The sequence below is a fragment of the Hesperophylax consimilis genome, chromosome 17 (genome assembly GCF_061612785.1).
Source record: "Hesperophylax consimilis isolate HC1 chromosome 17, BYU_Hcon_1.0, whole genome shotgun sequence".
Classification (NCBI taxonomy): Eukaryota; Metazoa; Arthropoda; class Insecta; order Trichoptera; family Limnephilidae; genus Hesperophylax; species Hesperophylax consimilis.
Genome location: NC_142852.1, coordinates 876,020 through 890,330, shown reverse-complemented (window position 1 = coordinate 890,330; position 14,311 = coordinate 876,020). Strand labels below are relative to the sequence as shown.

The 14,311-nt window shown below is 40.2% G+C and overlaps 1 protein-coding gene across 8 annotated transcripts in view; it reads right to left on the bottom strand.

The window, feature by feature from the left end:
- Positions 1-1,782: 1,782 nt before the first annotated feature.
- Positions 1,783-14,311, bottom strand: part of LOC149415723 (uncharacterized) — a 46,192-nt gene continuing 33,663 nt past the window's right edge. For all 8 annotated transcript variants that reach the window (XM_089642186.1, XM_089642190.1, XM_089642187.1 and 5 more), the window contains 15 exons: positions 13,377-13,490; positions 11,771-11,924; positions 11,306-11,406; positions 10,111-10,310; positions 9,859-10,004; positions 9,613-9,734; positions 8,560-8,723; positions 8,308-8,437; positions 7,636-7,784; positions 7,222-7,349; positions 6,367-6,458; positions 5,276-5,353; positions 4,769-4,885; positions 4,288-4,349; positions 1,783-2,026 (listed from right to left, as the gene is read on the bottom strand). In XM_089642186.1, coding sequence (XP_089498312.1) covers positions 1,897-2,026; positions 4,288-4,349; positions 4,769-4,885; positions 5,276-5,353; positions 6,367-6,458; positions 7,222-7,349; positions 7,636-7,784; positions 8,308-8,437; positions 8,560-8,723; positions 9,613-9,734; positions 9,859-10,004; positions 10,111-10,310; positions 11,306-11,406; positions 11,771-11,924; positions 13,377-13,490 — 1,887 coding nt within the window. In that variant the 3' untranslated portion in view covers positions 1,783-1,896. The remainder of the gene's footprint in view (positions 2,027-4,287; positions 4,350-4,768; positions 4,886-5,275; positions 5,354-6,366; positions 6,459-7,221; positions 7,350-7,635; positions 7,785-8,307; positions 8,438-8,559; positions 8,724-9,612; positions 9,735-9,858; positions 10,005-10,110; positions 10,311-11,305; positions 11,407-11,770; positions 11,925-13,376; positions 13,491-14,311) is intronic.

Genomic DNA, 14,311 nt, shown 5'->3' with positions numbered 1-14,311 from the left:
ACTCATATGGTCTCTTACCGTCATACTTAGAGATATGATTTGTATAATATACTTGTTCACAGGAGTGAACAACTCATATGGTCTCTTACCGTCATACTTAGAGATATGATTTGTATAATATACTTGTTCACAGGAGTGAACAACTCATATGGTCTCTTACCGTCATACTTAGAGATATGATTTGTATAATATACTTGTTCACAGGAGTGAACAACTCATATGGTCTCTTACCGTCATACTTAGAGATATGATTTGTATAATATACTTGTTCACAGGAGTGAACAACTCATATGGTCTCTTACCGTCATACTTAGAGATATGATTTGTATAATATACTTGTTCACAGGAGTGAACAACTCATATGGTCTCTTACCGTCATACTTAGAGATATGATTTGTATAATATACTTGTTTACAGGAGTGAACAACTCATATGGTCTCTTACCGTCATACTTAGAGATATGATTTGTATAATATACTTGTTCACTCCTGTGAACAACTCATATTGTCTCTTACCGTCATACTTAGAGATATGATTTGTATAATATACTTGTTCACAGGAGTGAACAACTCATATGGTGTCTTACCGTCATACTTAGAGATATGATTTGTATAATATACTTGTTCACAGGAGTGAACAACTCATATGGTCTCTTACCGTCATACTTAGAGATATGATTTGTATAATATACTTGTTCACAGGAGTGAACAACTCATATGGTCTCTTACCGTCATACTTAGAGATATGATTTGTATAATATACTTGTTCACAGGAGTGAACAACTCATATGGTGTCTTACCGTCATACTTAGAGATATGATTTGTATAATATACTTGTTTACAGGAGTGAACAACTCATATGGTCTCTTACCGTCATACTTGGAGATATGATTTGTATAATATACTTGTTTACTCCTGTGAACAACTCATATGGTCTCTTACCGTCATACTTAGAGATATGATTTGTATAATATACTTGTTTACAGGAGTGAACAACTCATATGGTCTCTTACCGTCATACTTAGAGATATGATTTGTATAATATACTTGTTCACTCCTGTGAACAACTCATATTGTCTCTTACCGTCATACTTAGAGATATGATTTGTATAATATACTTGTTTACAGGAGTGAACAACTCATATGGTCTCTTACCGTCATACTTAGAGATATGATTTGTATAATATACTTGTTCACTCCTGTGAACAACTCATATTGTCTCTTACCGTCATACTTAGAGATATGATTTGTATAATATACTTGTTCACAGGAGTGAACAACTCATATGGTGTCTTACCGTCATACTTAGAGATATGATTTGTATAATATACTTGTTCACAGGAGTGAACAACTCATATGGTCTCTTACCGTCATACTTAGAGATATGATTTGTATAATATACTTGTTCACAGGAGTGAACAACTCATATGGTCTCTTACCGTCATACTTAGAGATATGATTTGTATAATATACTTGTTCACAGGAGTGAACAACTCATATGGTGTCTTACCGTCATACTTAGAGATATGATTTGTATAATATACTTGTTCACAGGAGTGAACAACTCATATGGTCTCTTACCGTCATACTTAGAGATATGATTTGTATAATATACTTGTTCACAGGAGTGAACAACTCATATGGTGTCTTACCGTCATACTTAGAGATATGATTTGTATAATATACTTGTTCACAGGAGTGAACAACTCATATGGTCTCTTACCGTCATACTTAGAGATATGATTTGTATAAAGTTTCTTCAATAATTTCAACTACGGAGAAGTTAGGCTTTTGAATGGCATGTATTTATTTAATAATTTAAAACAGAACATTGGATGTTTGCTCAATGATTTGTATGGAAAAGGGCGTGTTAAGATTAGCTCGAGATGTTCAGAGTTCAGAGTTCGTGCATCTTGGTCTGAGATTCGTATGCGACACCATCATTCATCTGTCCAGAACCAGGCGGTGCAAGAACCGGGGGATCCTCTCCAACAGAACTGAACTGCGCTTCTTCCCAAGGAATATTCCTGAAATAAATATAATATGTATTAATAATACTTTTAAAGTGGCCTTGGAATGTCTGTGGATAAAATGACAATGGCCTGCTGTGAACCGTCTGACAACGATTAATGTGTTGTGTTTGGTAAACGGGTGTTTATCATTTGTGTAAAATTTAAAACATGTTTTTTAGTAAGGCTGAAAGTATTTATAGATTAATAAAAAATATATAATATAGTTTATGTGGTTTCCCCAGGATAACTGGATAAATGGAGTACCACAGGGGACTGTGCTTGGCCCAATTCTGTTTCTAATATAATATTAATGATTTATGTAATGTTGTAATCCCTGGTAAAATTGTATCTTACGCTGATGATACAGCAATAATAGTAAATGGAAAATCCTGGCCTGAAACTTTTTAAAATGCAACAAAATGTATTTCATATGTCTTATCATGGCTAACTTGTAATAGACTTTTCTTAAACTATAGTAAAACATTTTACCTAACTTTTTTTAAAAACAGTAAAAACAAACCTCCCAATAACCTTAAAATTATACTACATAATGCTAACTGTAATAAAGTAACATGCACCTCTTGCTTTGAAATTGGAAAAATTGAAAAGATCAAATACTTGGGTATATATATTGACACAAATTTAAACTGGCAACCACAAATTAATAACACCGTTTCTAAATTAAGATATCTGACTTTTTTGTTGTTTGTTTTTGGGGTGTTATGCCGTGTTGCGCAAACTCCTTCTTTAGCCGACGTTTCGGACAGCGTTGCAGTGTCCATCATCAGGGCAGATCCGGTAGATCCGAAGATGTGCCGGATATGGGCCGTGAAAATCTAAAAACTTACCTAAGATATCTGAAGTACATATTTTATAGACTTAAGGAAGTACTCAATGTTGACAAATTGAAAATTATTTATTTTTCTCTAGTGCAATCCTCAATTATGTACGGTATATTAGGATGGGATGGCGCACTAGATACATTTATAAAACCACTACAAATAGTACAAAATTATATTATCAAGGTTATATATAATAAAAAGAGGACATTTTCGACTGATCAATTGTACAAGGAATCTCAACTATTCAATCTGCGTAAACTATTTTTACTTCAAAGTACCTGAAATATGTCACGAAAAACCAAAATAAATTTCAAAAATATGAACCCAAAATCAACTTTAGAAGAAATCATGTATTTTATACCCCACAAACCAATACCAAACTAATGCAAACTCACAGTAGCTTTATTGGACCTCGCACTTTTAATCTACTACCAAAAAAAATTCAAGTAACAACTAAACTATTTTATTTTGTGTTCTTTTAATTCATATATATTATCTTACAATCTTTATTTTTACTTTGATTTATTTTTAATATACACCTCTTGCACAATCTTTTAGACTAACTTTAATTATAATCCTACCGTATTTCTTTATTATGCTTACTGTTTTATTTTATTTTTACTGTTATATATTTTTAGGTACAAAAATCTAATGTATTAACTAATATTACCCACGCACAGGCTGCGCCTTAGTGGGTTCCCTTTCTTATTATTATAAAACTTGTAATGTGAAATATATAAATTGGGAAAAAATAAAAGAAATAAAAAAAATAAATAAAAAAAAACTATAATCTATTCTACGCAGTTTCCCCAGGATAACTATAATCTATTCTACGCAGTTTCCCCAGGATAACTATAATCTATTCTACGCAATTTCCCCAGGATAACTATAATCTATTCTACGCAGTTTCCCCAGGATAACTATAATCTATTCTACGCAGTTTCCCCAGGATAACTATAATCTATTCTACGCAGTTTCCCCAGGATAACTATAATCTATTCTACGCAGTTTCCCCAGGATATCTATAATCTATTCTATGTAGTTACATACTATTGAAAGATAATGAAGACATATGAAAAGAGGTTTATATATTTATCAGCTAAATAATCATTCTTCACATTAAAAATAAAAATAACTCATAATGTGAAGTGTTCCTTTTTACAATAATACCAAAAATTGAAAATCCGAATAATGACATTTGAGCACTTTTTCACAGATAAAATAAACATGTTTGCAAGTGACATCTAGAATAATATTAAGATGCATTATTTCTTTGCCAAGCGCACTTTTGAAGGTTCAAAATGGAGACCTACTAGCAAAACGTTTTGTTGGAGTTGCATTAATCTAGGAATTCCAGACAGAAAGATCTATGTAAATTTGACAATGCCAGATACTTAATGTGAATTGGTTGTCTATGGTAAGAATGATATTTACCTGCCAGACTGACTCCCACAGCGCGGACACTTCCTCCCTTCTTCGTTGTTGTCCATATTAGCCTGAAACCATACTTTTAAATATAAATGTGTACCCGGGGTTAATATTCCAGTATACCTGACATGTATACTGGAATTTATGGCATTCATTCATGTATAAAGATTTGTCTGCCTTGGAGCTTCGAAACTGGAGAGAGCTGGCGCGGGACCGAGATGAGTGGAGGAAGACTCTTGAGGAGGCCAAGCAAGACCCACCAGGGGTTGTAGAGCCAAAAGTGATGATGATGATGATACCTGACATGTAAATATAAGAATATTGTAATGTGGGTTCCGATTGATTGTACCCAAGTTGACTTGAAACAAATAACAGAAACAGTCTCTGTAATGCGTACAACTGGCTTGACGGAGACGGAGTGAGTTACATGGAACTCAACCAAGCGACGGATTATAACTTCAACATGAACACAGAAGCTACAGCAGACCTGGTTGACAGAAGCCATGAGTGTCTGTAGCCGAGTCTTCAGGGTGTTCTCTCTGGCCAGCGCTTCCAGGAGCCGGCGCTCGCTCTCACCTTCCTCCGCCCCACTCAAACTGTTTGTCTGCAATTCAAATACTTTTATGAAATATGAATACACTAAATAAAATAGGCACCAAAACAATTTCATCAAAAGGTAAATATCCCTGAAGAAAAGAGCAACGAAGACAGCCATAATAGAATAAAAGTAAGTGTAGAAATAAAGGAGGTGAGCGGGGCTGATCTAGCGAGCACATTCAATGGCTTTGGCCCAGGTTTGAAACAGTCTACCATGGGACTGGACTCGAGGTGGATAACAAGGATATTGAGGAAGAGCTCTGTTAGTGGAATTGCTTCTGGCGCAATAGAAACTTCCATCAGCATCACCCAGGCCGTTCATTTATTCAGTGATAACAAGTCTCTACACAGCTTTCTCGTAAAGAAAAGGACTTTGGCACGGAACGCATTAACGCACCTGTCTATTTCCGGTAGGTCTCAGCGAGCGAAGTCTGGCACGAAGTTCCGCCCTTTCTTCGCGCAAACTCATCACCTCCTGGCAATCACAAATTATTTATTAATGCGGGAACATATAATTAGAGATGGCAAAATTTAGCATTAATTTTCAGATTTTTTAGCATTAAAAATTGGAAATTTAGCGTTTTATAGCATTTTGAGGCATAATTTAGCGTTTTGTAGCAAAATAGAAAAAAATGTATTTCCTGAATGTTTTTAGCGCATATTTTAAGTATTTTTGGTAAAATATATGTTTAACCTTCATTTGCAAGTATTTCCATTTGAAAGATTATAAATAATTAATTTTAATATTAAATTAATAAGGAAGGAAACTCTAAGTACGGGTCGAACACAAACACAACAAATGCAGATTGCGATTAACATCAATAGGCGTCATTTATTTCGCACAAATTGTGTAATGTCAAAAAGCAATTTTAGCCTACAGTACAAAAATATTAAATATTTACACATAAAATAGTTACAAAATTATAAAAAATCGTAATGTAAATATCGATTTTTTGAAATTCTCACATATTATTCTAATACCCGGTATTTTCGGGAAATTCGCGTCTATTTCGCTAAATAGAATAAATTAGCTGAAATACGGCCAAAATCACGTTTTTCGCGATCACTGGAAATACTTTCAAATGCCTTGAAACGCAAAGAAAACTTATAAATGCCCTATTTTCGAAACATAAATATTTTTTCGCGTTTTTAGTTAAAACGAAATTTTGCCATCTCTACATATAATCCATGTAATGCTGTTGCTTTGCTGGAGTATTGTTAAGTGTAATATCGCTAGGCATTCATTGGACAACTAACACATAGTCACCCCAACCAATCTCCAATGAAGGAGTCTGTTGGTGTCCATAGCTTTTCATTGGTTAAAGGGCTGCATGCTTTGACATACAGCCCACTCTACTATCATGTACGTGCATGCAGTTAATTCTAAATAAATATACGATATTCACTTAGTGCATCATATGCTCTATGTATACATCGGTCCACTTGCACTTCTAAATCCTAACCCACATTGATTGTGTACGATTTAACCTGCATGAGGACGGCTGTCTCCATGTCCAGTTTTCTTGCGTCAAACGCGTCCAAACAGCGCATCTTGTCAGATTCCCTGCCATCGCCATCGTCTGCAATGTATTTAACAAGGTTGGGCACAAAACTCTTTCATTAGGTTTATACATACATATAGTATTTGCTAAGGGGGTATTTCACTATGTCGGGCTAAATATCTGACTAGCTATCCGTTGGCTGGCTTTAAAGATCAGAATAACTTCGTTATTCAACGGCGACCGTTTCACCATTGTTTCGAGCTTCCGGATAGATAACACTCGAAATAGTCTGGCAACATCGCAAAATGTTTGCAGTTACTCCATCTACTGCCACGGCTGTCATGCGTCACAGTCCGCACACCGCAAAGTGTGCATTTTTTTGGTTATGTTATGTTGATTATCAGGTCATTTTAGATAGATTCGTGTCGAATTAATACATTGTTTCTTATTTTGAACACAATCAAATAATTCAGGATGGATCATACAAGCATTCAAATTCATTCTACAAAATTCGACTCACTTCTCAGCTGTTAAACTCGGAATGTTTTGACGCCATCTTTGATTCAAGGAATAGTGCCTAACGTGAAGTTCGAGCACTGATTAGTCAAATCTAACTTTAACCCGAGCGTTAGCGTTATTCAGATATAGTGAAAACGAAAAAATGACTAATCCGCGGATTAGTGCTTGGTCAGAACATAATCAGAGATAGTGAAATACCCCCATAATCTAATTCTGTGCTAATCAAGCTATTAAAATTATATCAAAATAACTTTATTTTAATTCATTCAAATAAGTAGTAACAGTATTGATGTAAACTGTCACAATATGAGAAGAGGCTTACCCAGTAGAGGCCACTGTGCAGGCAGGGCCCCCGAGGCAGCTACCGTCCTTTCCCTCTTCAGGCGAGACACGTGTCCTCTCAGGCGCTCCTCCTCTCCGGGGGTCCAGGCGGAGCCGTCCTTGTCACACCTGCAACAAACCATTTACATTGACCCTACACTAATTATTTCCCTCAGGGCAGAAGCTGTGTTGAGGAAGCTCTGCGAAGGTAAGAGGGTAGGAATCAGTGTTGACGAGCATGATTAACACAAACCGGCCTCTCCCGTTCTGGCACGCATCCTGAACTCCCCCTCAAGGAAGACAATAAAACAATACCCCTGCAGGGTACTCGTACAAGGTCTCAATCTGAATGTATCTGTAGTTCCAACAGTAAGCAATGAGGTGAGGATCCAGAAGAGTAGTAATAGAGACTCACTGGTAGAGCAGCATTGCGGCGGGGTCGCCCCACGGGCCCACGGCCTCGGCGCGCAGCTGGCCGTGGGCCTCCCCGTCCAGGCGGGCCAGCAGGCCGCGGGCCACTCGCTCCGTGGCCACACGCATGCGCGCAGTGTTGCCCAAACCGTCCTGCAATTGGAAAAACAACCCTTCAACAAACACAGGTATGGTGGCATATGATCAGATACTCGATGATTCGTCAGACATTTAGCAACAAAACAGTTGTTAGCAGCGCATTCCAATACGGCCTCATCTCTGTCGGCCAAGCAGGGATCTACACTTGGCGGTTGGTTCGCAATCTCCCGCCCACCGGTCTCCCGCTGAACCAGCAAGGATTGTAATACCGTGGACATTAATATTTCATCGTAAATAAATAAACCCAGCATTTTTATTATTTGCCAACACTATTATATACTTGCGTACACAAAATAAGTTAATAATTATTGTCCTAATACAGGTAACTTTGTAATAATGGTACCAGTGTATGTTCGGAAATGGTCACACGTGGTTTTGGGGCACAGGGTAAGTATCTCATCCGTCCGCTCTAACTTTGTAATAATGGTACCAGTGTATGTTCGGAAATGGTCACACGTGGTTTTGGGGCACAGGGTAAGTATCTCATCCGTCCGCTCTAACTTTGTAATAATGGTACCAGTGTATGTTGGGTAGTTTCGGCCAGAGCGAGCAACACGTCGTACGCCTCCACGGCGCGGTCAGCAGCCGCCAACGCCATTCTGAGGGCCCCCGCTTCTGCCGAACATTGCGCGCACGCCAAAGATAATCTACAAAATAAAGAAAACAGTATAAATACATGGTATGGTGTCTTTCAGGCTCCCAATGCGAGGGGATGTGATCATCTCAGTTTGCCGCTGTAACACTTACGGGGCCCATTCTCCGTACCTACCTGTCTGCATGTTCCTTGGACTCCCTGAGCGTGACTGCCAGCAGCATATTGTCAGCTTCCAGACGGTCCAAGCGCGCATTCAGCCGCTCTTCCCCTTCCCCCTCTTCTTGGCAGTGGCTGGTCGACCCTCTCGTCAAGTGCTCTGCCACGGCGCTGCTGTAAACCTGCAAACAACGAATAATACTTAGGGGGCATTTCACTATCTCTGATTATGTTCTGACTAAGCACTAATCCGCGGATTAGTCATTTTTTCGTTTTCACTATATCTGAATAACGCTAACGCTCGGGTTAAAGTTCGATTTGACTAATCAGTGCTCGAACCTCACGTTAGGCGCTATTCCTCGAATCAAAGATGGGGTCAAAACATTCCGAGTTTGACAGCGGAGAAGTGAGTCGAATTTTGTTGCGAATTATTATGGATACCGAGGTTTTTGATTTACAGAAGCAGGTGAAAGGGCGGCGATGCGAAGGCCGCGAGTTTTAAGAACTCGAATGAATTTGAATGCTTGTATGATCCATCCTGAATTATTTGATTGTGTTCAAAATAAGAAACAATGTATTAATTCGACACGAATCTATCTAAAATGACCTGATAATCAACATAACATAACCAAAAAATGCACACTTCGCGGTGTGCGGACTGTGACGCATGACAGCCGTGGCAGTAGATGGAGTAACTGCAAACATTTTGCGATGTTGCCAGACTATTTCGAGTGTTATCTATCTGGAAGCTCGGCAACAATGGTGAATCGGTCGCCGTTGAATAACGGAGTTATTCTGATCTTTAAAGCCAGCCAACGGATAGCTAGTCAGATATTTAGCCCGACATAGTGAAATACCCCCTTAATCTTTAGTTTGCTAGATCTCCAGGGGTATTAAGCGGCTACCTCCCTCTTTAGCCAAGGTTTCGGACAGCATTACAGTGTCTATCATCATGGCATATGTGTACACCCGCCCCGACGATGGAGATGGACACTGCAATGCTGTAATAATACCCCAAATGAATGTGAACGCTAGTTGTTTGGCGGTCCGTCCTTTAGTATTATAACTTACCCCCTCCTGGCAGATGTCCTTGCCCGTGAGACGTGCATCCTCGTGTGTGCGACGCAGACGCACTCGGGACGCCATCTTGGTCTGCGGAGATGTTGATGGGATCACGCCACTTCTGACGCACGCTGCAAGTTCAATATAATACTAAATAAGTAAGTGAAGGAATTCCAGAATCAACATCGCATAGAGAATCCAAACAAAACCAATCCTCACTTCGGAACAGTTGACATGGCCAAGAATTGAACTAACCAGAGTGTTGTCTGGAGAGGGCCAGAGACGGGAATCTCTGCTGGAGTTCGTCGTCTTCCTGTTGCAGCTGGGGCTCGCGGGGGCTCTGCTCCCCCGTGTTGTTCCGCCGGGGGCTCCGAGGCGAGGGTTTCCTGCGGCAGCGCAGCCTGGGAAGTATGAAACTGTCTATTCAGATCTGGTCACCAAACACAATGTGATACTTGTGGACAGCCTTACCCCCTCGCTGGATAATAAATACCATAAAGGACTCGCCTGCGATCAATCTCGATAGTTTCCTCTTCGTCGAAGGACGTGGAGTCTGCCGGAGCCAGGTTCCGGTTGCTGGTGTCCGTGTCGGGTTGCGGCGAGGAGGCGTAAAGCTGCTGGGACAGCTGTTGCGACTGCTGGGGATGCTGGGCGGGGGGAAACTCGGGCACCGGCAGGGCTGCGGGGCTGGTGGGGCTCTCCGGAGCCTGGAAGATTAGGAAAACTTACTGCTACCGGCTTATAGAACAAGAGTGCTGCCCATAAAGGTGAGGGAAACAACCGAGTGTTGATTGATGAATCTGACAGTATACAGGCAACTAACAAGAAAATAAAATCTGCTTATGAATAACTAGTGCTTTTTAAGTAATGAATCCCAAAAGGGTAAACAAACCTTCAGGTTTATTTAATAATAATAATATTTGGATGATTTGTATAGCGCCGTTTTTGTGCAAAATCACCTCAAGGGCGCTGTATTATTTCCTTTTGGCCTTTTAAATCATTGTAGATAGTGTCTCGGATAAACCTATTACATTTTTATTTATATGGGATACCTTGACTTTTTAAAAGTCTAAATGAATATACAAGAATAACTTTATTTTTTTCACTTATTTTGTCGGTAAAAGCCATCAATATAATGTATATTTATCCGAGACACTATCTAGGCCACAAACCAATTCCGTTAGAAACTTTGTGTCCATTTAAAAAGGTAGATGCCAAAAATATGGTAAAAATTAGTTGCAAGATGATGGTAATTCTAAATTTGAAATATGAGATGGACAAATATGACGCTTAATGGGTCCCAATGGTCGAGTGGTTTAAGACAGAGATCCCGGGTTCCATTCCCACCTGAGACTGTTATCTTTGTATTTTTCCATAACTGTTAATTTTCGAATTTATGAAAATTAGTTCCTAGTTTGTGTTCCTATGATCTTGTCATAATTTTATATCTATCTATCTATTTTATAACTAGTGGCCCTGCTAATGTCTTTCTCGGACGTCTCCGACTTCTTGCACCATTCACTACTGTATACCACAATGTTACTATTAAAAAACTACATTACATCCAGTCTGTATATCATTCCGGTGTAGAGATATTGCGTGAAGTATTCCTCACTGAAGATAATCTTCCACTGCTTTGCGAGAGCGACCACTCTCCACTCTAATAATGGGTCGGTAGTTAGGTTAGGTTAGGTCATATTACCTGATCATTGTGCACGGAAGCTGTCTCATGGGCGTCTCCAAGAGATGTGGTCCTGTCACTGCCGCCCGTCACAGAGTTGTCACGGCATGACGTCTCCACTTCTGCAATGTCGCCAAACACATTCATTCTCAGATTAAATGCACGGGGACAACTAGAGAGAGGTGGTTGATACGGCTCCCAGCGTAAGCGTAAGAATAATGGACTGTCCACTAAAGAAATAAGAAGCTAAGTAGCACTAGACGTAAGTACATATGTCAGTACTTCAACATCTCCTGATAAAAGAGACCGGTTTACCGGAGAATTGAGACGTACAAATAAGGCTCATCAAAAATCTCAATTGTGTGGCTCGTTCATGAACTAATCATCGCTAGTTTGCGTAGACACATATATTTTTCTGTCAAGACATTGTAAAAGAGCGTTTTACAAGTTGTATATGTGAGGTAGCAGAAAATAAGGTAAAGTTACCCGAGTCCTCCTCGCGCAGTTCTTGAATAGCAGCGCGGTCTCGTGCAGAACACAAGCGCCGGAGCTCAGCGATGACGCCGTGCAGCTCTGTCATTCGCTCCTCGGAAGACCTCGCCTGCAGCGCAAGGGTATTGCGCAGTCGCCCACACTCACCCTAGAACGAGGCAACACAGATTCATTTATTATCATTATTATTGAACGAGCAGGCAGCATTCTGCTGATGAGCTTGTAACGATGCTACGAGAATATTCTGGAACGATCGCCAATGAAAAACGCATTGTAGCGGGAACACTCTGGGCGCAATGCGAGCGTTTGGCATTCCTATCTACAGGTCTGAGATGTTCTCGATGCACCCGGGCGGCTATATACTGAGGCGCGTCGAGATGTACTCAGTCAGTCATTAATTAACAGTTTTACGAGTGACCAACATGCGAGCGCTGCTATTGCTTGCTGCATACTGAAGCGGCCGACCATCGACTGCCGGTTCCCCCCGCGTCGCTCCCCGTTGTTACTTCACCGCGCTGCTACATGACCTTACCTGGCCATCGCTCTTCACGCGCCTAGACCCTGTGACAACTTCGCCGGTCTGCGTCTCGGCCCCGCGGCATCGTCGCCGACCAGGTCCATTGCACCTTCGGCTACCTTGTTCACACTGGAGTACCCGTAAGACTCCACGTCTTCACTGAATTCAAGACTGATTGAGGGAACCGGCAGTAGGTGTAAAATACAAGTTATTGACGCAACAAACGGTATTCATTGAATTCAAGACTGATTGAGGGAACCGGCAGTAGGTGTAAAATACAAGTTATTGACGCAACAAACGGTATTCATTGAATTCAAGACTGATTGAGGGAACCGGCAGTAGGTGTAAAATACAAGTTATTGACGCAACAAACGGTATTCATTGAATTCAAGACTGATTGAGGGAACCGGCAGTAGGTGTAAAATACAAGTTATTGACGCAACAAACGGTATTCATTGAATTCAAGACTGATTGAGGGAACCGGCAGTAGGTGTAAAATACAAGTTATTGACGCAACAAACGGTATTCATTGAATTCAAGACTGATTGAGGGAACCGGCAGTAGGTGTAAAATACAAGTTATTGACGCAACAAACGGTATTCATTGAATTCAAGACTGATTGAGGGAACCGGCAGTAGGTGTAAAATACAAGTTATTGACGCAACAAACGGTATTCATTGAATTCAAGACTGATTGAGGGAACCGGCAGTAGGTGTAAAGTAATAATGCCTGACACACACTTTGAACCAATAATGCCTGACGCACACGCAGAATAATTTTTTAAATTTTTTACACCTAAAAGTTGGAATTTCGAAAAAGATAAATTTTGTTTTACTTGTACTATCATGTAGAATCACCTCCTGAAGTTAGTGCACTTTACCCCCAGACACCCTGTATAAAGTATACTTGCGGCACTTTGCAGTGTGGAAGATACTCTCAGTGTAAGACCACCATTCGGAATTGAAAGGTTGCTTGAAATTGCTTTAGCCGTGTTTGGTGACCAGTAGGGTGGTCTTACACTCTTATAGATCGCGACTCCATTTCAGTGAGGTTTCTACGCCAAACGGTAAATTGTTACAGTACCTGCGCGGCGCATAGTGCCTCCCTGGCAGAGTCGCGATCTCGGTGTGCCGCATGCAGTCGCGCAGACAGCTCCAGCACTTCGTTCTTCAGCGAGGAAACTGCCGCCAGATGGAGCTGAAATCAACACATTGCATGTTAAGTCAGGCATTAATTAGAATGTTCCCGGTGGTTATCCCCGTCGCCCACAGCGTAGACAGAACTCCCGTCCTGCAAGACTGACTTGCCAATGGTCAGGCTGGTCCGGAGAGCAATCTTGCTGTTGAACAGAATCAACAATAACGCATACAGTTGAATAGTTAAAATTAATCTGATGAAAAGTTTGTAAAATTAAAAACATTAAGGGGGTATTTCACTATCTCTGATTATGTTCTGACTAAGCACTAATCCGCGGATTAGTCATTTTTTCGTTTTCACTATATCTGAATAACGCTAACGCTAACGCTCGGGTTAAAGTTCGATTTGACTAATCAGTGCTCGAACTTCACGTTAGGCGCTATTCCTCGAATCAAAGATGGCGTCAAAACATTCCGAGTTTGACAGCGGAGAAGTGAGTCGAATTTTGTAGAATGAATTTGAATGCTTGTATGATCCATCCTGAATTATTTGATTGTGTTCAAAATAAGAAACAATATATTAATTCGACACGAATCTATCTAAAATGACCTGATAATCAACATAACATAACCAAAAAAATGCACACTTTGCGGTGTGCGGACTGTGACGCATGACAGCCGTGGCAGTAGATGGAGTAACTGCAAACATTTTGCGATGTTGCCAGACTATTTCGAGTGTTATCTATCCGGAAGCTCGGCAACAATGGTGAAACGGTCGCCGTTGAATAACGGAGTTATTCTGATCTTTAAAGCCAGCCAACGGATAGTTAGTCAGATATTTAGCCCGACATAGTGAAATACCCCCTAAATATTGTTGTGTGA